Source organism: Punica granatum, chromosome 8, assembly GCF_007655135.1.
Source record: "Punica granatum isolate Tunisia-2019 chromosome 8, ASM765513v2, whole genome shotgun sequence".
Lineage (NCBI taxonomy): Eukaryota > Viridiplantae > Streptophyta > Magnoliopsida > Myrtales > Lythraceae > Punica > Punica granatum.
In genome coordinates, this window is record NC_045134.1 from 25196277 (window position 1) to 25220695 (window position 24419).

General features: G+C 39.2%; 4 protein-coding genes across 6 annotated transcripts; 2 read left to right on the forward strand and 2 right to left on the reverse strand.

Moving 5' to 3' along the window:
• Positions 1-755: 755 nt before the first annotated feature.
• Positions 756-3599, forward strand: LOC116187704 (ras-related protein RABA6a-like). The gene is made up of 2 exons (XM_031516609.1): positions 756-1110; positions 3009-3599. Exons 1-2 carry the CDS (start codon positions 893-895, stop codon positions 3442-3444), a joined length of 654 nt encoding a protein of 217 aa, XP_031372469.1. The 5' UTR covers positions 756-892; the 3' UTR covers positions 3445-3599.
• A 74-nt stretch (positions 3600-3673) lies between these two features.
• Positions 3674-4996, reverse strand: LOC116187703 (peptidyl-prolyl cis-trans isomerase FKBP17-2, chloroplastic). Its single transcript, XM_031516608.1, has 3 exons — positions 4541-4996; positions 4251-4295; positions 3674-4167 (listed from the first exon to the last, which is right to left on the reverse strand). Exons 1-3 carry the CDS (start codon positions 4912-4914, stop codon positions 3813-3815), a joined length of 774 nt encoding a protein of 257 aa, XP_031372468.1. The 5' UTR covers positions 4915-4996; the 3' UTR covers positions 3674-3812.
• A 389-nt stretch (positions 4997-5385) lies between these two features.
• Positions 5386-12050, reverse strand: LOC116187698 (probable serine/threonine-protein kinase SIS8). Of its 3 annotated transcripts, none has more exons than XM_031516597.1 (13): positions 10784-12050; positions 9791-10228; positions 9106-9209; positions 7746-8851; positions 7575-7615; positions 7257-7325; positions 6949-7049; positions 6774-6852; positions 6544-6642; positions 6376-6444; positions 6229-6278; positions 5948-6124; positions 5386-5823 (listed from the first exon to the last, which is right to left on the reverse strand). In XM_031516597.1, the coding sequence occupies exons 1-13, from the start codon at positions 11237-11239 to the stop codon at positions 5682-5684; spliced, it is 2931 nt and encodes a 976-aa protein (XP_031372457.1). In that variant the 5' UTR covers positions 11240-12050; the 3' UTR covers positions 5386-5681. The 3 variants fall into 3 exon arrangements, with proteins under 3 accessions (XP_031372457.1, XP_031372458.1, XP_031372459.1); XM_031516598.1 differs by having other exon boundaries at positions 5386-5852; positions 10784-12047; XM_031516599.1 differs by having other exon boundaries at positions 9791-10199; positions 10784-11050.
• Positions 12051-19272: 7222 nt separating this feature from the next.
• On the forward strand, positions 19273-23547 carry LOC116187701 (mitogen-activated protein kinase 9-like). The gene is made up of 11 exons (XM_031516606.1): positions 19273-19973; positions 20399-20807; positions 20898-21025; positions 21134-21193; positions 21368-21517; positions 21623-21778; positions 21944-22081; positions 22187-22260; positions 22366-22467; positions 22552-22798; positions 23180-23547. Exons 1-11 carry the CDS (start codon positions 19671-19673, stop codon positions 23258-23260), a joined length of 1848 nt encoding a protein of 615 aa, XP_031372466.1. The 5' UTR covers positions 19273-19670; the 3' UTR covers positions 23261-23547.
• Positions 23548-24419: the final 872 nt, after the last annotated feature.

The window sequence follows — 24419 nt, forward strand, 5'->3', positions numbered from 1 at the left end:
ATCAAATGGTCACATCTAATCCGAAGCAATTTATTTTCCATTAGGGAAGAATTGCATTGATTGACCATGATTTCCATCGGGAACAGCCAATCACGATGCGACAACTCATTGAAGAACCAAAAAGGTACACGTGGACCAATAGGGTTGGGCCGTCTTCCATCTGTTTTGCCAACTCATGTCACCCGAATGGGGATGTCAATTGGTTAGGCTTTCCTTTCCCGTTAATTAATTACACCAACATGCCTTTGGGAACAACATCATGTCAGTATCAATAAGCTCACAAGTTCGTACTCAATGCCTCTCAAAGCTAAAACTTTTGCTTTCGGATCCTTAGACTTTGTTTCTATGGATCGAATTAATTACAAGCTTCCGCGAGTCATCATATTCCAATGGACCCTCGACTCGTCTATGTGAACGTGGGTCTGCCAGTGTGTAACATCTATACGTCATTAGGCACAATAAAAGTTAATTATAGGATGAAATTGTAGATTATGAAAAAGTTGAAATGACTATCAGTTTGAACTTATAAGATTATATGTATTCCCAAATTGTAAGTTTGGATGATAAAAGTTTGATATCAAACATGCTGTGATATAATGTAAAATTAAACGCGGTTAAATTAAATTGGTTAAAGGTTTGCAAGAAAAACACTATTTATATTTTTGATGTTACTTTATTAATTATTAGTACATAAAGGGAAAGAACAGGGACATATACCATATTTTGGAAGCATATATAATTGCCATGTCAAAACAGAACAAAACATAGCATACCGAGAGGAAACCGGAAGGGAGAATTTTCCTCACGCTTCGTGCGGTTCCAAACCATCTCCTGAAGAAAACATCAATCTTTTGTCCTGTAACTGTTGATCGAGCACGGTTCGGAGAAACTCATGGCGGATTCGTTCGACGAAGAGTGCGACTACCTGTTCAAGGCAGTTCTGATAGGGGACTCAGCGGTAGGGAAATCGAACCTGCTATCGAGGTTCGCGAGGGACGAGTTCCACCTCGACTCGAAGCCGACCATCGGGGTCGAGTTCGCGTACAGGAACGTTAAGGTCGGGGACAAGCTCATCAAGGCTCAGATATGGGACACCGCGGGACAAGAAAGGTAATCACTGAAATATAAATTCCAAGGCAAACTCCCAACTGCTCTTTCTTTGTTCTCCTGTAGTTTTCCGGCCGAACTTCTCATCACTCGAAACTCAAAAGTAACAACCAGACAGCTTCGACATCAAGAAACCGATACCCGGATGAACATGTTTTTGGAGTCCTTAACCCCAAAAAGAGAAAATCGTTCTTGAATCTACTGCAGAAAGTCTTCACCTGGAAAACAGAAAACAATTCTGATAACAAATAGAAAAATGTTTTCCTTTTTCTGTTTCTTGTTTTCTATGTATGGTTCTGCAGCTTGTGCTTCCCTGATCAAATTCTAATCCCCCTGTTAGCTTGCTCAATCCTAAAGTACCGTCTTTTCGTTAGGAAAACCGATATCAGTCTCTAAACGTAATCCAGCGAATCGGGTACATGATCGGGCATTATCTAGAACATACGAGCTTCACGTCCCACTTCAATTCCAGAACCGTGATTTACTGTGACTTCACGGCCCAAAAAAATTATTTTCCTTGACCTGTTGTTAGGTTCATCCGTGAGTCGTCATATGATCATAGAAAAGGGGTGGCAGGAATCCAGCAAAGATAAAAGGGTAAAATCCAAGGAGGCGTGGGGCCGGGAGTGAGATCAATAAGCAGCCATGCCCATCAGTTCAGTTCCCCATAGGAAGAAAAAAACACACACACAGACACAAAAAACCCCATGATTAGAATTGTGACCGGAATTGCGGAAATTAATCATTTTCCTTTTCCCTTTTTGTTTTTTGGGGTTCATAGTGGGAGCCCTGTTTCAGGACTCGTTTCAGTGTAAAGTTGGGAAATTTTCCTGAAGAAATTTCAAACTTTCCATCATATATTACATTGTTTAGGAGTAAAATGAATCCTTATGATCATTTTTCTAGGATAAAATTTTACTACTATGGTCGAGAAAAATTTTACAACTAAAACGCTTGAATCTGATATTTGTGAATTAAAATCATGGCCCACATCTTATTTGTAAAAATAAATCTTATATATATCATAATATTATCACCTATTTTTTTCATAATCCATTATTGGTACCAAACAAAACATTTTTTCCATAATCCATTCTAGGTACCGAACAAAACAATCTCATATTTTTTTACATATAATAAAAAAATTGGTTTGATAACTAAAATCATTTAATTTTAGTATTTGTTTATCTAATAATAATAATCCCACCAAACACCCTAAAACCTTTTTCTTTTTCCTCTTTCTAATTTTCTATCTGGGAGACGAGGTTTTACAAAGGACACCAACTCAAAAGCACTTGATTGGTGTGTGGAGTGGTTTCTTCTTGCATGCTTCCTTTTGGTTTAAGCAAAATTGGCCCACTTGGGGTCATCGAGAACAAAGAAAGAAGAGAGACCCCACTGATACTCGGGTCATTGGTCCAAGACTCTTCGACGCGATAACGTCTATCGAACCGGTGGGATCAAGATTGAATACTTCGAAAATTTTGAGAAGGGAATGGAATGAATATATCGAATTGAAAAAGAAAAAGATAAAGATAAAAAAAGATATAAAAAAAAAGGGGAAGACAATTGATCCAATGGCCTCCTCAACCTTTCCCACCACCGACTTAATATGGCATGTGTTAGGTTTTGGCCGAATAATTTTAGTAGGTCAAAATCAAACTAATGTTTGACCATTTTAGATCAGATGATTTTCTTCTTAGCTACAGAGAAAGGTCAATTTAAAATGGCCTATTGATGGAGTCGGGTCCCATTTCGTGGACCATAAGTAGACAATTAAGGTCGGCAGTTCGTTAAAGTCGGCTCGACCATTGGGTTAACTGGTGCTTGTGATTTTCCTTTGTAGAGATCATTAAGTAGATTGCATCTGTTACTTACGCGTAATGTCGATCCTTGTGCAGATTCAGAGCCATTACTAGTTCGTACTACAGAGGTGCGCTTGGGGCTTTACTGGTCTATGACATAACCCGCAGGGTGACATTCGAGAATGTGAGAAAATGGCTCAGGGAGCTGAGAGATTTCGGGAATCCTGACATGGTGGTGGTCCTCGTAGGGAATAAATCGGACCTGAGCCACTCGAGGGAGGTCAAACAGGACGAGGGTAAGGATCTCGCTGAGGCCGAGAACTTATGCTTCATGGAGACTTCTGCGCTCGAGAATGTGAACGTTGAAGAAGCATTCCTAGAGATGATCAATCGGATCCATAAGATCACAAGCCAGAAAATCTTGGAAACTAAGAGCAATGAAACTGTTAGCAATGGCCTTCAGCCGGGAAAAGAAATTGTTCAGATTGACGAAGTGACTGCAACTAAGCAGTCTAGTTGCTGCTCCCGGTGAAATTGGTCGGTGGCAATTCATTCGGTCAGGGACCGCCTTGTACAAGAGTTTTCCGGGTTCGATTGTTTTTATTTCCTTCAGCTTCTTCTCTGTGCAATTTTTAGCCAATTCCAGATGACGATGACTTAAATCTTACCTTTTCCTAAGATTTCTCAGCCGAAGGAGACTAACAGTTACGATACCGAAGACAGCAGAGGATCTGAATCCAAAGCCGACACCAATATTCATATTGCTACTTATCCAAGAATAAGATTTATTCCATCAGTAAGGTAATAGCATGCTGTAGTACAGGAAGAAGAAGATTACCGGACATATACCGAGAAATGTTTGTTCTGGCAACTGCAATTTCCTCGCATGTACAGAAGAAATCAAGCGGGAGCAATGGAGACTTTGTCGACCTGAACAACGTATTCTAAGGTCGCCAATGGGGGAATCTGCACCCCGTTTCCTAAATCCACTCCCTCCTCTCCGAACCCTAAGCTCGGAGGAACTATCACTCTTCTTTTACCTCCCGCCTTCATGGATCTCAGCACGTACTCGATCCCTTCACAGACTCCTCTAGTGTAGGGCCTTGACTCCATCACTAAGGCTAGAGGCTTCTTGTCGACTTCAAACGTGTCCACGAAAACTTGTCCAGTCCCCTCCACTGTTCCCTTGAGATCGATCACGACTAAGTCTCCGGGTCTAGGAGAGGCTCCGCCCCCGACTCTCAAGTCATAGTACCTGATCAAATCCAATTTCAATAGTCGTAACTATCGGCTTTCCATATATAAGTGACACGAACAGAACATGATTTGAAGACATACCTTATTCCGTTAGGCAAGACCACTTCCTTCTCCTCCTCCACGTTCCTGCACGCAAAGGGCTCGGTAAGTTGCATCGAATGGTTTCATGAAAATAACAACTCAGTAACATGCCAACTGCCATTAACGAAGTTCTAACTATCGTATCTCGATATCAGATGGAGAGATTCTTAAATGGCTCTCCCAGCAGGAGAAATTCTTCATTGAATTCATATTCTCTGAAAAAAACGGAATCCGTTTTGCTGAAAGTTCCGAGCTTTTCAGATAAGCCATTCATGGACAAAAGCAAGAACCTTGTGTTGGCTTCTTGCTGGGACACTTCAAGACGGGTCTTGATCTGCTCGGATACGACCCCGAAGGCCAAGAACGCAGCCCAAGCGAGGCCGGCGCCGACCCCGAACCGCCGGGTTAGGGACGTCGCAACCCAGTCCGTGGACTCGACCTTGGTGGCCTGCTTGATGGGTCTCTGGCTCTGTGACTTAAGAGGGAAGGAATTGGGCTGCTGCTGCTCCGCTGGGACAGCCGCGCTAGTTTGTGGCTGGGATGGCGGAGTCGGCGGCTGTGAAGGCGGAGGAGGGGGAGGAGGCGGGGACCGTTGTGAGGAGAAGTGGATAGTTCGGGTGATGGGGTGGGACAGAAATGGCGGGGAGCCGAAGAAGGTCGCCATTTTCCTTCCGGCGGAGCTTCTGGAGATAATATCTCTGTTTTCCTGAAAACGTGGGTAAGATATTTGGGTAATGAAAAACGGTAACGACGTGCAACTTGGAACAAGGAGGGAGAGGACAAGACAACCTTGGTCGTTGTCCCCACCTTATCCTCATAAGATAGAACTATAAGATTTACCCCGTTTTTGTCCGAAAACTTTTCCTCCGAAGTAGACCAGTGCCGGACTTGGAGTTTCCATTCCGGCAAAGCCAGAGGATTCCTCGTCGGAGATTATTCCACCTCGTATCACTGAGTGACAAGGATGACACAGCAAAATCCCTCAGGGAGTAACTAACTGTTAAGGTGTTAGGCATGAAGCAGAACCATTACTATGCTGTAAAGCCTGTATGACTCCGTAAAGCCAGAAGTCCCCTGTGAGATTGCCATGAGAAGTCGCTATACTGAATAATGCGCAGTGCCCGAACGGCATCACTGAAACCTAACCCTTTACTTTTTCCCCACTTATATTGCACAATTGGAAAGCCCCGAATCACCTTTTGTTTACAACAAATTTACAGAGAATTTCTTTTCCTTTACAGAGAAAATACACATTCTGTGGAATGGCACAGCTCACAGTTGCAACAGAAGAAACGAGAAAGACCGAGACAAGAAGAAGAAAGAAAAAATTGTAATCATCTCAAACTGCTGTCATAGTGAACCGAGCGAACTTCCCGCTGGCTTCTGAAGATCCATTGATTTGAAATCATTTTGGTCGTAAAAGTTATTCCTTTAACCCCAGGTGTTATATCCTCTGCAACCTCTGAAAAAGCTCGACTCTTGCTTATTTTCTTCTCTCTGGGTCAAGAAGTCGGCCGCGGCACATGTGAGCTGGTTATTGGCTTCTGCAGCGGCTTCAATGCAGCCATTATCTCTGCAAATGACGGTCTGAGTTTGGGATCACTACATACATTTGAAATTCCATACATCAGCGACCAGAAACAGAAACAGTATGATCAAGAACAGCTAAAGTGATATAATGGACCAAATATACTCACGTTTCCCAGCATTTCCTAATAATATCAGCGATTACTGGATCCATATCATCGGGGATGTCAAGACGCCGGTGTTGATATCCTACAGCACCGACCACTTGCATAGGGTTCATTCCTCCCCATGGCTGCTGCATTGTAAATAGCTCCCACAGTATGACCCCGAAGCTATAAACATCACACCTAATGCTCGAGCACATGGATAAAATCAACAAAAGCCAACAGATCTTGAAGAAAATTAAAGGAAAAGGAAACTTTTAAGCTTTTATGGCAAGGAATATGCGTACTTCTCATTTGAAGGTTCATTTCTGAGCACCTCTGGAGCCATCCACTCCGCCTGAAGAGATTTAGAGGATCAGCTTCAGTTTCGAAGAGCTATATGATCAAGAAATTCTTCAGGAGATGAATGGTATTATGAGCACAAGAAGGCTTACAGTTCCTGCTGTGGATCTTGACGAGAGGAATGTGCTATGTTTCCTTCGTGATAGACCGAAATCACATACCTGATTAATTTCAAGAAGTTAATATATGCTGTGCCATTCTTATTTATCATGAAACATCATTTGACTACTCTCATCGATCTCGGGAAAGAGTTACATTACCTTCACAACCCAATTTTTGTCGACTAGAAGGTTTGGGGACTTCAGATCACGGTGTACTATGACAGGATTGCAACTATGTAGATAGTTCAATCCTCGAGCCTGAAATCCAGGAATTCAGAAAAGGAAATAAAAAATATATATATTTCCCGCCAAAAACCAAGAGTGGAAAAAGACATTTGAACATTGATGGCTCATTGATGGAAGAGAATAGAAGAACTAAGGAATGATACTGCATCAAGTGCCATCTTTAATCGTCTCCGCTCATCCAGTAGATTGTTGGGCCGATGTATCAATCTATACAAACTACCTCTGCAAAAAGGAAAAAAGAAAGGAAAGGGAAAAAGAAATCTTAGTTCCTCGGTGCAAATATGATATATAAGAATATCATAAGTTATGCCAACAAACCTCGGGAGAAATTCCGTCACAATAGAAAGATTTGGAGGCCGGGTTACTGCTCCCATGAAGAGAACAACGTTGGGATGCCTGAGTTTTGTCATTATCCGGATCTAACAATTCGAATCACGGAACCTAAATTACTAAATTTACAAGCATATGCTTTAAAACAATAAGTGGTGTCCCACAACTTATTTGAAATAATTCATTGTGTTAGATTTAAGAAATCAGCCGTCTAGAAGCTCACAAAAATGCTCCTCAGGAAACTCCCAGTGAATTTTAATAGGAAAGGTGACAGCCGAGATAGATGATGCCAATACCTCACTTTTGAATTCTTCAAGTGATTCGCCCGATATATCCTGGTCTAGAAACCTCTTTACAGCCACTTCCTGTACAACAATTAATTCATGGAAAAAATGCGGAGGCTTTTACAAGAGGAGATTTGGTGCAATAAGTTCGCGCCAAGGTGTCACGAAAAGATTGGTACAATCCATTTATTTCCTGCCTTAGGATATGAAATACTCTGGTGAAAAGAAGCAGGAAGGAGAAAAACAAAAAGTCATATCCCCGAGACAGGGTAATATAGACTAGTCCAAGTCTAAAACTAGATGGTTGGAATGAGTTTCGATAGCACTCACAGTTCCATGCCACTCGCCTCGGTAAACCTCCCCATATGATCCTGTGGAATGAACAAAACTGTATAAACTCTTAAGTTTTGAAAGGCATATAAACTATGGTCAATGTTTTTTTTTTTTTTGGATAAGTAACTATGGTCAATATTATGTTGATTGATAGGTCAGTAAATGTACCAAGCCCTATTCGCTCGCCCAAGGTGATCTCCTCCCACTGAATCTCTAGCTCCAAGACCTCATCGAACATGAGATCTGACCTTGAACTGTCGTTGCCCAAAGATCGATCAGAAACTCTCTCCCCTCCAGAGTTCCCTCTTGGTGGAGAATCAGTTTCCTGGTAGTTTCCACCACTCCCCCGATGCTTGCTGCTGGAAGCTTCCGCCTCACCATCACTTCGAAGCCCTTGCTCATATTGCTTGCTCACAGCAGCAGTTGTAGCCACCACTGCAGCTGCTGTAACCGTAGCAGCTGCTGTCACAGGAAGCTCAAGGTTGGGGTCACTGCTCAACTTTGCAGCTGCAACCACCATCGATGAAGCCACGACTGCAGCAGCCGCAGCAGCTGCAGCTGCCGCGGGGACATTTTTCGCATAAGTAGGATTGACTTCTGATTGTTCCTGCTGATTAGGACCTGAAGCTGAAGGTACTTTATCATGCAGCTTCTGATGAGGAAGGGGAGGCAAGAAATCCTCACCCGTACTTTCTCGGGATCCAGTACCCCTTCTACTTTCATCCTCTGGTGGGTCTCCTGAATCAACAGGTCCTGAGCATATATCGGTGAATAAATTTGGTGGGGCCACAACCCCGCTCTCGAGGAGCACATCGTGAAGCTTCTGCGCCAGTCTGGGGTTCTCCTTTGCAGCATCGAGCATGAAGTGTGAAACATCCTTCACCTTCATTCTCCGAACAGCAGGGGAACTCACACCTTCTGTCCAAGAAGGAGATCTCGTGTGGAGCTTCCCTGTAGGGGGTAGATTTTTTGAGTCTTCCAAGGATGTTTTTGCTGATTCTGCACTTCCAATCAAATTTCTCTGAGGATTGTCACGGTTATTGTTGAAATCATTTCCTATGGCTGCAACGTCGATTAACCTTGACTTCTTGTCAAATGTCCCAAACTCAGACCGCTCTTCGTATGAGCTAGCAACCCCGCTGCTCGAAGAGGCTGCTCGAGATGAGGATAAAGGGCTCGCAGAAAACACAGATTCATCATATTCTCTGTTTAAGCCAGCAGCATCAGATGGGATGAGAGTGCCAGGGTCGGACATTAGATCGACAATGTACTCCCTGAAAAACATGATCGATCATCTTAACAAACTAGTTCCTTCCACTGCACACATGCAAACTAATGTCAACTTTTCGAAAAGGCACTTTCTATATGAAATCAATTAATCATCAACGGATTGAAAAATACAAGAAACTTGCAAGCATATACCTTTTTCTGTGTAATAAAAGTATCACTAAAGAAAGAGGCAACCACATCTTTAGGAACCACGCCTTTAAAAATTATAAATCAAGCCAACTGACTAAAGTAAAAATACCTGCCATCATCAAGCTTAACAAAATTCATAGCCGCATCACTGGAACCACTAAACTGCTGGCCCTTCACCAATTTACACGGGATGCCCAAACTATCGGCCAAAACCTAAATAAAAGTCAAGAGGAAAAGAATCGACTTGTGAAAATATGTGCTGGAGCTAAACGCATCAAGGAAAAAGATGAAGAAAGTAGGCTAGCAGCTCAGCACAAAAGACAGAACAACCAATGAGAATGTTGCGCATCAATTGCATGACTTTGGAGGAGATTTTATGGGAAAACTAGAATCGCCCGCGACAACCAATACAGGGCAATTTAGCACCCCCCCAAGACAAACAAGACATAAATAGAAGCCAAATAGACAGTAAAGGGGCACATAATTATCTGGTATAATTTCTCATTGGTTTCATAAAGGAGTTCATCATGCAAGTCTCCTTTCTTCTTGTTTCATTTTACCGGTCATTTTGGCAAGATCATGCAAGGCAGCTGAAGTTCTGAAATTTTACAGAGAAGTACCAAGAGCATGCTCAGAATGTGGACTGGACCCAACCCAAGTCAAACATGAGTCAGCACATCCTTGTGTAACTTAAGCTCTACCAACCAATATTGTTTACTTCTTTCAGGAAATTAAAAAAAAAAAAAGACCAATTGATCAAATCCTAGAAGCAGGAAAAAAAATGGAAAAAGTACCTTAAACAACAAGGCTCGGTGCCGAGAGAGTCCAATGGTAAGGGAACCGAGAGGCAAGACCTTGTTACCAAGAGTTTCTTTCAAGCTGCAGCTAAATTTCTGCCATGCCCTTAACATGTTCTCAGGATCCCCAACTGGTCCACCCATAAAGTCAGAAACTAAAACAGCGAGCTTCCGCACCAAATAACCAGATCTAGAATCTACGAGTCCCGACCTCAATTTGAAAGCCATCTCCAGAGCCTTCTCTTCCAGTCTCAGCAGGTTAGAATCTCCGGCTCTGTTTACCAAAATGGCCTCCCATTGGACACTTCCTGTTGAGGATGTATCTTGCAGATCAATGAGGGAAGGCATTCTCCCTGAGGAGGAATCTGTTGATACCCCATAAAGGTCGTAAAAGCCGTCCAACACTCTGTCGTCACAGCTAAGAGCATTGTAATTCTGAGAACCATGAATTGAGTCTTAAGATATTATGTCATGAAGGAAGAAATATATGTCACTGAAATCATAAGCTAACAGGCAACTTGAAAAATGAAAGTGGAATATATTCATACAGGATAATGTGGGAAAGTGATGAAGTTAGCTAATAAAACAAAACCGAGATCCAAGAGGTGAAATGATGAAGGTGAATGCCTAGTCATTAGCACAAGTCTAACCATCATAGGTTGTAAGACCTAGTATTTGGAAGCACCAACATAAGTCTCTTCAATCAGCATTTATCACTAGCTCTAGTAACTATTACAATTAAACCACAAAGCCATAAAAAGACATATTTCAAACAGATAAACAAGAATCTATCATGCAAACGCTTCCATGGCGTATTTGCCGAAATGTACCTTCACAAGACTATTAGACTATTAACTCAATACACTCCAACAGCAAAGAAACAATCTATCCTGCATAAGCTTCCCTAGAAATTCATCAAGACGTACCAAAATAATCTGTAGAATTAAATCAAAGTAACTACATTAGATTCGTAAAATGAGATGAACTGACCCAGTATCGATAAGCAACAACTTCTGCAGGAGTATTGTCCACAGCAGAAGAGCCCAAGCTGATCTGCTTCACGGCCTCGATCTGAACTGCCTCGGGATCCTCCCTTGCACTCAATTCCATAGCTATCTGAATTTGGTATTCCTCATCTATCTCAGGATCCTTCGAATCAACCGACTCCGAATCACCCCTGACCGCTTCCAAACCCATGTCAGCATGACCAGAACTAATTAGATTGGGCGGATCACTCTGCTCTCGAATCTTTGCGTTCGAGGACGAAGGAGGGTTAGGATTCCGCCTGCTCGAGATCGAATTTAACCAATTGGAGAGACCTGAGAAGTGTTTGTGCTCTCTAGAAGGACTCAACTGAGACAAGCCGCCACGCTGTAACAAGCCAGACCCTTCTCCATCCTCAGATTTGCTCGACACGATGTGGAGCTTCTTGAGAAGGTTCTTCATTCTATTTCCTTAAATCACGGGAGGGGATGCTAGAAAAGCAGTAAAAATCTGGCCACAAGCATCTCCATTGTCGAGGACCAAGCATGATATATGTGTCAATGAACCTCAGTCCCACGAATCACCACTCAGAGAGACCAAACTACACCTCATTCGAGAAATCCCCCCGGGGGCTTAGAGAGAAAAACTGAAACTGAAACGGAAACTGAAGCCAACCCTTCAAGCCTAAGTGCCAACAACAGCAATCTGAGGTAAAACCCATGAAGCTTGAGCAACACAGAGAAGACCCATATGCTTGAACTGAGAGATCCCAACCCCCTCCTTTCTGCAAAACTCTCAGTCCATTTAGTATAACAAAAGATAAAATATGTCACTCAGAGAGAACCTTTCAGCTTTTGGGATCCCTTCCTTCAGGCGGATTGGCAAGCACATGGGGGTACCAGGAATGGCAAAATCGGATCTTTCTTCGTCTGATGCAGAGGAGGAGAAGGAGGAAAATGGTTAAAGAGGGTTGGGAAAGTTCTATTAGATCAGCAAGTGGGAGGGGAGAGAGTAGGCCCGCCAGTCTGAGAACGACCCCACTTGATTGCTTTCTCCTCCGGCTTAATCTTTTCTTCTTACATATATATGTATAGTATATATCATTAGATGACTATTACGAAGCACAGAGCTTGTCGGAATCTGTCCAATTAAAATCGAAAGCTTTCATGAATTCCCACCAAAAGGGTCGAATCCCAGCAAATAGCATTCCACGATTTTGATGGAGAAAAAGGCAAAAAGCGACCAACTTGGTCAATTCCCTTCTCCCGTCTTCTCCTCTCTAAACTCACCCCACCCTTCTTTATAATTTTCTCCCTCCCTCTCCCTCTCCCTCTCGACGTTCTCTCTCTCTCTCTCTCTCTCTCTCTCTATCTATCTATCTACCCACCCCCGAGTGATGAGCTGAGAATCTGGTGGAAAGGAAGGAGCACATGGACTGGACGTGAAATGGGACATCATCCAACATTGGCTTGGGCAACAAATTTGGTCGGAAAAATCTTTGCTTTTTATGTCGGAGTGAGTTTCGGGTTGTCGTTTTGCGATTTTTTTTTTGCTTTTTTGGTGAAATTTTGGATTTTCCGCCGTTGCTTCTTCCCATCGGTTCTTCAACTGTAGCCACCTTTTGTAGACTAACTGGGAGTCGACGTACCTATGACGGCAGTTATTAATTCTGGATTTATTTAATAATTTTTATTTAAATATGAATATGAAAAAGAAAAAAATCAGAAAGTTGGCTTTCTAAGGCAAGAGAATTCGTTTTCTTTCCTAATTTAGGAAATTCAGATTTGATCCATATGAAGCATGTGAATCATTGCTATTTAGAGTATCTGATCGAGAACGAAGCACTAATTTTTTTTTGGACCGAATACGTGCTCTGAGATGAAAGACGACTCCATACACAAAAACCTCAGACTTCGTACACGAATTATCGTCTTTTTTTTTTTTGAATTTGTTGCATATTCATTCTATTGGAGTTTACGTATCATTGTCTTTCGAGTTTAAATTTTTGTACTTTTACAGTGGATTTTTTTTTCTTGAGCCACTCTTATTCTAAATTCTCAATTATAAGAAAAGCTCCTTAGTATAATAACAACACGTGAGAATGGGGAACCGATGGACACAACGGATCTATTTACTTTTAGAAAATTGACTTTCGCTCTTTACATCTAATTTTCTTCTCCTTTTCTAAATGTATTTCTACATAGAAAAATATAAGAATATGTTTACTAATATTAAATTATAAAATTTTCTAATACGAGAATAATTGGAGTAATCACCATAAAAAGATTATGCAAAATAAATTTATAAATATAAAATTCAATAGAAAAGGAAAGCTATTAATTAGAATATAAAAAAGGAAATAATGTACAAATGAAAAACTGGAGAACTAAAAAAATAAGTTTCGCTAATTTATATACAATTTAGAATAATGGAGAAGAAAATTGTCTTTGAAAAGTTAATTCAATTCAATATATGTAACGTATTCTTTGCAATTGTTAGAAAATTTTCCTAGAAAATTAAAGAATTTTTCAGAAGTAAACAGGCCGAAGAGTTTTATTAAATAAAATCACAAAAAATGTTGATTTTAAGACGAATGCAATTGCATAATAACTATTTCTCCTCTTCTCATATGAAATTGGATAAACAGAGAAAGGGAAAGGTAAATATTATCTTTCTTTTCTCTTTTTTTTTTTTAGTTTTTGAGATTTTGTATCATATTATTATAAGATAGAACTATTTAAAGAGTTTTTCACGTGAAAGATGAAATTTTTTCAAAAGAAGAAATAGAGGTTTCTATGAGAAAGTTGAATTTTTGAGATAGGAGTATTTATTATTGAATCATGACCAATTCGCCTTTATACTATTTATTATTATTTAATATATACATACTCATCCATAGTTATTATTTATTCAGGAAAAAAGAAGAAGATCAAAATGTATTCATTCTTAGCCACAAAATTATTCAACTTTGACATAAACATTTGCAGGATGGGTCCCAAAATCCAGCTTTCATCCACATCGTTAAATCACCTGTACTGCACCCCATACAAGTATGCAGCATTAATTAAAATTAACAAATGTAAAAAAGGAAAAGAGAAAATTGAATTTGTTCAGAATCTTATAACTCTAATAAAGTCGTGGACCTGAAATGTGAGAAATAAAGTCGGGAACAGGAGATCCTTGCTTCATTCCTACTAGAGGTACGATTTATTTCACATTTTCGTATCTTCTCATCGATTCACTTTCTAATCGAAAAAGTAATTCAGACCTAACAAGCTATAGTTATCATGTCGAAAAATGCACAAGTAAAATAGTATGCTAAAAGAATAAAAAGGGAAAATATATGAAAGAAAGAGCTTAGCAAATCGTAAATTTTTTTATCAGATTGTGAAACGATGACAGTATATGGTAAAGCTTTCTGTAACGGTTCTTTTCAAATGATCTCTTAACTAATAAATAAGTTGTTCATAATTTCATGGATAATTGTATTTCAAGACTAGATGCTTATGTTGTTAAAGTATTTTCTTTATTTTACAATAATTAGAGGCTTAATTCGTATTACGCGCAAATTTTATAAAAAAAAATTCTTTTTTTTTCATCTCATACAATGAATTATGCTTTTCTTTCATCAATCTTGACATAAATCAGGTATAACATAAATTAATAACCTTGTTTGTGAAATATCAAAATAAGGGGAAAAGATCAACGTGAGTTAGTTCAAGCGGTTCGGCGTTTTTTTGGCTTGAGTAAAGTCTCGGGTTCGAGTCCTTGTAAATGCACAAAATCCATGTTGAGAGAGTTTTATTTTTTATTGAATCGACCCGACTCGAGTGGATTAGTCGGGGTCCAATCGGATTTCTAGATACCAGTATTCACACCGAAAAGAAAAAGGGGGGAAAGGGATTGTGGAGTGATGTTCACGCCTAAAACTCTAAAATCCTAATACTTTAAAACTAATTAAATATATAAAAAATGTAAAAATCATAAAAAGGGGAGAGGGGATGTGGAGTGGTGTTTACTTCTAAAGGAGAAAAATAGGAGAGGTTGGAGGGAGATAATATTTTAGAGAAAACGGTGAAATTGAAGAGATAAATTTTACAAAATTATTCTTAAATCTATGAATCATTAATTTGTTTATGAAATATGAAAAGGGGCAATTTTCGAAATTGCATGTTTGGCAAAAAAAATCCTTCTCCCGTTTATAACAAAGTGTTGCTAGGTTAAGAGTACTCCTTAAAAGTGTGTTATATATATATATATATATATATATTTTGTTACTATTATTACCACCAAAAAATACTAACAAAAGTACAAAAGTGTAGTTTTAAGGATACTCTAAAACACTCTTTCAATTTAGTAAGATAACTTGTTAGTAAAGGTCTTGCTAAATTCAAACTAATAAGTTTCTTAAAATGAATATATCATCTTATTTAAAAAAATAAGTTTCTTATTATTTAGTCGGTATTTTATTATATTAAAAAAATAAATTTCTTGTTAAATAACAAGATCATGTTATTTAATAAGACACCTTACCGACAATCATCCAACATACTACAACATGGCTATTTCCGATTGGTCTTTATAAACTCCTCTTCTTAAGAGGCTCCCAATGGAAGTTGATCCATTTATATTAGTAAGTATAGATATAGATAATGTGATTTAGGGAATTGAAACAAATATATAGAATAAAAATATAGCACTATTGCAAAAGTTGGATAACACTCATTCAGGATGGACCTAGGAATTTGAGGCTTGATTTGAGAGTGTTACTAATGTAAAACAGTAAAAGTGTTGAAATGTAATTATTGAAAAAATGTGTCAATTTCAACATAAGTTGAGAGATAATAATTTTGAGCTGTTGAAATATAAATTAATACCTGAAATAAGCGAAAGTAGCTCTCTTAAATAGCAATTGCACTAGTTAATCTGTTAAAGATAATCACAATTTCAATTGCTAAAATAAATCAAATTACAATTTAGAAATTATTCACAAAATATCGTTTCTAAATAAAGGTTAGTTAAAAAAATACTTATCGAAGCGCCGTTGCACTCTCATATGAAACCCGAGTAAGAGAGAGCAAAATCTTTAAGGGGAGGGACAGCCAAATAAGTGCAAAATCGTATTGATGTGGTCCTCATTGTGCATATTGATCAATTGGATCGTTTCTGTATTGATTTCGATACGAAACATTTGTAGATTTGTTTCCGCATCTTCCTTATCATTTCATCAAAAAGTAAGAGTTCTTTTAATTCTGTGAATTTCTCTAGAATATTCTTTTATTGAATATCAGTCAAAAAGTTTCGGATTGCCTAGGTGAAATTAAAAGACCACATGAGGGATTTTTTGAAAAAAAATAAAAGAATGTATGCAAAATTCCATTATAAAAAATAATTAAATAATAATAAAAAAAAGATGTTACCTCCGCTCCGGCCCATCCCTGCCCTAATTGATCGTTGAAACACATGGTCGTCATGGCATGGAGCAGTATGTAGATTCTTTCTCGAATTATTGTAGTTTCCCTAAATAATAAATTCTAAATAATTGCATTCTTCAAATTTAAATTCTAAAAAAGAATCAATATTTTCATATAAAATATATTACCTTTGAGAGCACAAAACGCCTTATATCTCTTTGCAGAAATCACAGTGGTGGGGGCCCTTCTTCATGTTATAGAGATAATATAAGATAATTGGATACTAATCCATGTCAACTTGATGTTCTTTAATTTATTTTGCAATATATTCTTACATACTTTACATAAAGTCATAAACAATATATAATTATTGTGATTTATCAATAAATAATTGCCAATCGTATATCCTGCACTTAGAATATGGGTTAGTTAGGAACTTAGGAGAACATCAGCTTAGCTACCTCCAGAAATTTTTTATTATTCAATTATGTGTGGTTCAGCTGGAGACAGTATTATTGACCAAGTTTAGACTATTTAAATATTCAATTTTAAATTTTTTATGTTATATATATATATATATGTTTGTATAATTGGAGAGTCCAAATGTGTGGAAGCAAGCATAAGAGTTGAACACGAAATATATATATATATATATATATATAGTACGGGTGAAATAGATGGAATGTGGAGTATAGCTCCTAATTTATCGGATACGATACCCAATCATTTTATTTAATATATATTGTGTCTATGGAGTCCACATATGACCCGACAATAACATAATTATTATGATATCTACTGTCAAAAGTAGAACTCCCTGATTTCATTTTCAAGGAGGAAAACAATTTACTTAGACATAATCACAGTACTCGAAATTGATTCTCACAAATCGTCAACATGTCAAAGTCACAGTCCCCGTCATATCCCCGCCATTTATAATAGTTGCGATGGTTTTCAGGAGAAATATTACGATGACATACCAATGCTCTTTCAATCTAAATTTCTTAATTACTTGTCTTTCATTTTTATTAAGTTGATTAATTCGAAATTCATGATTTAATGTTCATCAATTACATTACCATGGGGCAAGACGAAATCTCACTAAGCCAAGCCCAGGGAGGAGCAGATAATTCGGGATTGGGCCCTGATCCAATCACACGGCCCACCAAAGCCCAGAAGACGCATTCTCATTGATGCATTACGATCATTTTCCATCCCATCGTACCAAACGGGCCAATTCAATTGACTTGTGTCGATGCTATCTACTTCTAGTTACATTTTCTAATTTATGCTACGATGGAAGTACGAGAAGATGCTCTGGAAATTTAGGCTGATCGTGCACATAATCCACGCACATCCGACAAGTGCACATCAGTAGCAACACCATATAACCGACCCGATCCGATTCTAACTGATTATCTATGTTTTTTTTTTTTTGGGTAGAATTATCGTTGTATTTTCCTTTGAAGTAGACGTCTTCATTTGCTTGACGGGCTAAGCTTGCTTCTTCCGGAGTTTCGGCCGCATTTATTTCTAAAATGATTAAACCAGACATGCTTTTCATTGACATTTGATTTCTTGAGGAGAAAATCTCAATTTTCATCCACTTTTGACTGAACATTTTCTTTTTCCCTTTTTCTCTGTCCATATTAATTCCATAAATTTTCCCATCCTGGATCGGGGTGGTTCGGAGATCCTACCACCGTTGGATGGGCTCCTAATCTGACCGTGGGAGCTCGGAATTCTCCCGGCCAGGACAGATGGAATTTTTCTGTTAATTTGAATGGAAATGGAACAAATAATTTGCAGGAATTGTGAGATCTTAGAAAATTAATCTCTTCTCTGTCCCTGTTAGATTAGGTCAGAGTAGTTTAATGAAAGAAAAAAGTTGATTAAGCCTAAGATGCAACGTGCGTATCCCCACTAATTAAAATAAACAAATATTGAGGGGCATTATTCATTTACATGATCTATTCATCCAATCAAAATGCTTTAATGAGAAATTAGCCTCATAATAAATTCACAAATTCACACTTACAAGTATTTTGATCGGTGATTGTTATTCATCCACTCACTAAATATTTAATTGATTAAGACAACCTATCTATTTATATATATATATAATATAAAGCGGGACTGTGGTGGGCCTGACCAGATTGTCTCAAAAAGTTCGGATTACTGAATGAATTTTTATCGATTTTGTTAGTATTTCTTACAAAAAAAGTTTTAAAAATTTTAAAATATATAAATGTGAATTTTTAGAACCGGTCATTATTTTCTCGATTTTTTTTAGTTTTCTTTGAAAAATATTTGCTCGATTTAATTTTTTTTTTAAATATATATATATATATGTATATTTTTTAAAACATTATTAAAGCTAAGTTTAATCTCATTGAGATTAACAAACTTAAAAGGATGCGATGAATGTCCAGACACTGCATCAGTCGGACTTCCAAACTTTTCAAGCCACTCAGCCAATTTCATTGAATGGTCAATTATTAGTCTTTTCACTGTTCATGGCCAAATAATCGGCCCAAGAGATTATTATTTGCATGAGAAAACTTGATTCTGGTGGAGATTATGAAAGCCATCTACTCTCGTAGGGTTTGTTTCTTCAGGGTAATCCCCGAAAAACTTCGAATTCTCTCGTTTTGGACGTACTAATCAGCTCGAGCTTACCACTAATTGCCATAGAAAGTAATCTGAACTCATGCCAACTATGTCATGTGACCATAATGGGATCCACACGATTCAGCATGGCATGTGCATTAAACATGATAGGTTTATGTTATGTCCATATAGAATCTTGAAAAGGGCATCCCCTATCGTAAGCCCCTTTGAAATAATGCACCGATGATCACATAGTGTTGTATTACACGCTACGAGATTTGTTTTTCCTATGGAATGTCAAGCGAGCATCCATCATCAGTTACAGGACTAACTCGACAAAGACGACTTCCGATTATATATCGGCGGCCACGGTCAGGCAATGCCCCGCGACCGCATAACGCACATGTCTTCTTAAGAAAATTCTGAACATTTACGTAGAGTAGTTGAGGCCGACTTTTGCCAATGACAGCATAAGGACTAGATTTTTGTCCGTGCCATAACAACTGGATTCAATCTGTCCCGTTTCGTCATCCCCTGTCGGAAAATCCACACGGAACGCGTCTCTCTCTCTCTCTCCATCTGTCTTCCGGTAATCGGAATCCGAGACACCGCCGACGCGGAGAGTCTGAGACGAGAGAGAGGAGAGACGCCATCATTGGTTTCACTGACGCCATTAATACCCAGACCCAAAGAGAGAGAAGCTCGAGAGCAGCTCCATCCATGTCCATTGAGATGAGAAGAGAAAGACGACAACTTTGGGTTTGCTAAATCGGGCAGTGCCGCTGTCAACTGAGCAGAGCTCAGATCGATCGGACCGTTACGATTGAATTCCAGGGACGAACTCCCCTGCTCGGACTATTAAGCTAAAAATGGGGAACGGCAACCTCGTGGACGGCGTTCGCCGCTGGTTCCACCGCCTCTCGTCTTCTTCTTCCTCTTCTTCATCTTCTTCCACTAAAGTCAATAATAGCAATCGCCATGGCAGCCCCACCGCGCATCACGCCCGATCGTCGATTCCCATCACTGCCACCTGTGAGGGCGGTGGAGGGGATGGGAAAGACGAGCTCGCGGTTATCGTGGAGGACCTCCCTATCTTGGCCCTGCCCCTCATCAAAGTCCCCAGACGCAGTTACTTCACCGTTGGACCCATGGCTCTTGATTCTCAAAAGAAGGTCTTCATCTTCCTCCCTCCCTCTCCATTGCTCCTCCTCCTCCTGCTTTTCTCTTCTCGCTGCATTTTTTTGAATCCCGCATTGTTGGTTTCGAATATTCCTTGATCAAATGCAGTTCGTTAGCTCGATTCGCAATTATTTGCACCGAGAACATGGGAAAGCTTCCATTTTTCTCGTCGGAAAATCGTTCCTTTCTGGCTCATTGATTCATGATCTGTAACGGGTTAAGTTCGCCAGGAAGGGTAGTTAAATTTTACCGTGTAAATGCAATTGATTGGCTTGATTCAAATGCATAGAGACCACAGAAAGTTTCGATTTTTTACTTCGGAAGATCGTCCCTTTCCAGCTCATTGATTCATGATGTGGACTTCCATGAAAAGGGTAACGGTTGATTTTGACTGTGGACGCAAATCGTGTGCTTGCAGGGGACTCTTGAAACAGAGTTCTTTACGGAGTATGGCGAGGCGAACCGTTACCAAGTTCAAGAAGTCGTCGGGAAAGGAAGTTATGGTGTGGTTGGCTCCGCGGTCGATACCCATACCGGAGAAAGAGTTGCGATCAAGAAAATTAATGATGTCTTCGAACATGTTTCCGATGCCACTCGTATCCTGAGAGAGATTAAGCTCCTCCGGTTGCTCCGACATCCTGATATCGTGGAGATTAAGCATATCATGCTACCGCCATCGCGGCGAGAATTCAGAGACATCTATGTCGTCTTTGAGCTCATGGAATCTGATCTTCACCAAGTAATAAAGGCAAATGATGATCTTAGTCCTCAGCATTACCAGTTCTTCTTGTATCAGCTTCTCCGTGGTCTCAAATATATTCATTCAGGTCAGAGTTTTGTTTCTGATTCCTTTCAGTTTGATGCACTCTAATAAATTAGATAGTATAATTGGTTTTCCTTTTTCCTCGGTGCTGCAGCAAATGTGTTCCATCGAGATCTTAAACCGAAAAATATTCTTGCGAATGCTGATTGTAGATTGAAGATATGTGATTTCGGGCTTGCTCGCGTGGCATTTAACGATGCCCCATCAACTATATTCTGGACTGTACGTTTCTTGTCCTGCATATCTTAAAAGATGCCATTCTATTCCCTTTTTTGCTAAAATTTCCTATGTCCTTTTCTAAGGCTTAAGTATGACCTTCTTTCCTTTTAGGACTATGTTGCTACTCGATGGTACCGGGCTCCTGAATTATGTGGTTCTTTCTTCTCCAAAGTAAGTTGGATTTAACCTTGGATATTGAAGATGCCTCTTAGCTTGCTTGAGTACAGAAACCAAATATGTTACTAGACATAGTTGCCGGTTTCTTTATGAAAGAGATGACTCGGAGTTATGTTGTTGTCGCATGCTGTTATTAATCTTTTTTTCGTTATCATTATTCTTTTGCAGTACACCCCTGCGATTGATATATGGAGCGTAGGATGTATCTTTGCAGAAATGCTCACAGGAAAGCCTTTGTTTCCTGGAAGAAATGTGGTCCACCAATTAGATCTCATGACTGATTTTCTTGGGACTCCTCCCGTGGAAACCATCTCCAAGGTTAGTTTGGCACTTAACAACATTATAACTTATGCTGGCTCTTGTATGTCAATACGGCATGTGGGTTCTAATAACAATAACTGATGTTTCTTCTGCGAAGTGCAGATTCGGAATGAGAAAGCAAGGAGATATCTTAATAGCATGAAGAAGAAGAACCCAGTTCCTTTCGCGCAGAAGTTCCCAAAGGCGGATCCATTGGCTCTTCACCTGTTGGAACGCCTGCTTGCTTTCGATCCTAAAGATCGTCCAACTGCCGAGGAGGTCAGTGGAATTTATACATTTCGAATTATAGGTTCCTTTATGAACAGAGGACTCTCCTTTAATGTCTCTGTTGAGCTAACTCTTTACAATATTGGTAAACAAGTCTTATGGGTCATCACTAACATACATCTATACGTGTGATGTTCTGAATTCACGTGATTACAGGCACTAGCTGATCCTTATTTTCATGCTTTGGCGAACATCGATAAGGAACCTACCACTCAAGCCATCTCCAAACTCGAGTTCGATTTCGAGAGGAGGAAACTCACAAAAGACGATGTCCGAGAGTTGATCTACCGTGAGGTTTGGTTCTGTCTAAAGCCAATGCTTCTTGCTTATGTGTCCCCCATGCGTCATCTCTACTAATTATCTTTAAGAAGTATGATTAATTGCTTCTGATGCTTACAGATACTAGAGTATCATCCTCAGATGCTTGAGGAGTACCTAAGTGGGGCTGGACAGACAAGCTTCATGTACCCGAGGTTTGGAAATTACTTCTAGTATAGTTGTTTTAATTGAATTGATTTGGAGTAATCTTTAGATCGCCGATTTTAGTAGTAAGGAATGTACTTATCTTGTCATCACAGTGGTGTTGATCGGTTCAAGCGACAGTTTGCACATCTCGAGGAAAACTTTGTTAAAGGCGGAAGAAGCACTCCTCTCCAACGACAACATGCTTCTTTGCCTCGGTATGTGACAGACAATATTTGTTTTCTGTTTGATAGGATAGGAGGATGAGAGAATGAGACTGTTTTCTTGCTTTTCTCTTCCAGGGAGAGGGTTTGCGCACCGAAGGAGGAGACTGGCAAGCAAAATGATGAAGCTGATGGGCGAAGTGCCGCGGCTGTTGCTACAACCCTTCACAGCCCTCTGACAACACAACAGCCTAATGGGTTAGATAACACAAAGGGTAATGCACACGATGGGCAAAGTCAGACCAGTGCCAGCGGTCGTACCTTCTTAAAGAGTGCTAGCATTAGTGGTTCCAAGTGCGTAGGCGACCAGGAAACGGAAACGAAGGTGAGTTAAATTTTAATTGATCTTCAGTATTTAGTCTCCTGTCGGGCCCTCTAAACATTATCAGGGATCTCATCTTGGTGGTACTAAGGGGATGAAATTAAGGATGAAGGTTTTGGTTTGCAATTTGCAATAAATCTCTGATTATATAGTCTCGGAATGTGCAATTCAATGCTCTTTTATTGACTCCAATATATTTCACAGAACAAAAACGGTAAACTTAAACAATTTTCCAGATATCCTCGGAGCATAAATTATTAGCATTTTTCTTAAAATAAATCCTTCATACCATACTTGTTATTAGCATATTACCGAAAAGAGTTGGAATATCATGGTTTCTTTCTTATATCTGTTGCTGATATGTATCGGGTTTTGCTTTCCCAGCATGCGGTGGAACCAATTCCTGAGGTCAGCGATGCAGCTGTAGATGATCTTTCTCGAAAAGTTGAAGTCATCCGTGTTTGATCTCAACTTCTGATCTCTCTATAAAATGTAAGGATATAGTTTTCTCTCTTCGTCGGGTATCATTGCTGCCCGTTTCATAGAGAAATGTACTTCATAACGATCTGTAACTGATAACGGATCTTAGCCCTTTAGGACATTTCATGTATCATAGTCATCCTTTTAACCTTAGCTCTGCGAGCAAACAATCTTCCCATGCTCAGGTGGACAAGCGTAATCGTGTTTCGGTTTATTGACAAAAATGATTTTGTTCAGAAGAATGAGGTCTCTCTATTTACTATTGTGTTTCACTTGTGGTGCAGTGCCTATACAGATCACCTTTTTTTGGGATAAATATATATACTGATCACCTTCATTGTGCCTATACAATAATTTCTCATTCGTCGAAACTAAATAAGATTGAAGCCTGCAAGATGCAGCTCGGATTTTCGGATTTCTCATAAGGTAAGAAAAGAAGAACTGCCGAACCCCGATCAGTGATTTTGAATTCATTCCGTTCTATGTGAAATTAAGAATTCATATCCCAGTGATAAATAAATAAATAAATATAGCAAATAATATGTGATTTTGCCTAGACTTGTGAAAATGAGAGTATTTATAGGATGCAGTGGCCAATAGAGAAGGAAACTTTGCTACCAAATTAAATATCCATTGGATATGATTTTGGCATTGATTGGCTCTTTAATCTTTTTAAATGTGATGTGATATTGGACAAATTATTGTCCTAGTTTACCATAAGAGTGTTCTTCCGCTTCATTTTGTTGTAACTTGATTCGCTCTCTCTTTAATTTTCTAATTATAAGTAAAAATATTAAAGTACTATTTATTACTCTGAATTTTTTATATCTTACTTGAAGTCTTTTGCTTCGAAGAGAATAACTTTAAAAAATAAACCAGGAAGCAACCCACGCGGTGCCCTGGGTCAAAAAAAAATTTCCATCACTTTTTTGATTAATCATATTAGTTTATGTAATAATCAATATAGAATACAATTGACATAGTGATAAAATTACATACGATAAAAGGAAGAAATTAGCTTTTGGTCTCTTAATGATGTTTTTGTTTTTGGATGAGCCTCGGGCCCATGAGTCTTTGGTTTTGAGGCCCATGTAAAGCTGATGCTTCCAGTATTTTACCAGTCAATAAAGAAGCACCACTGATT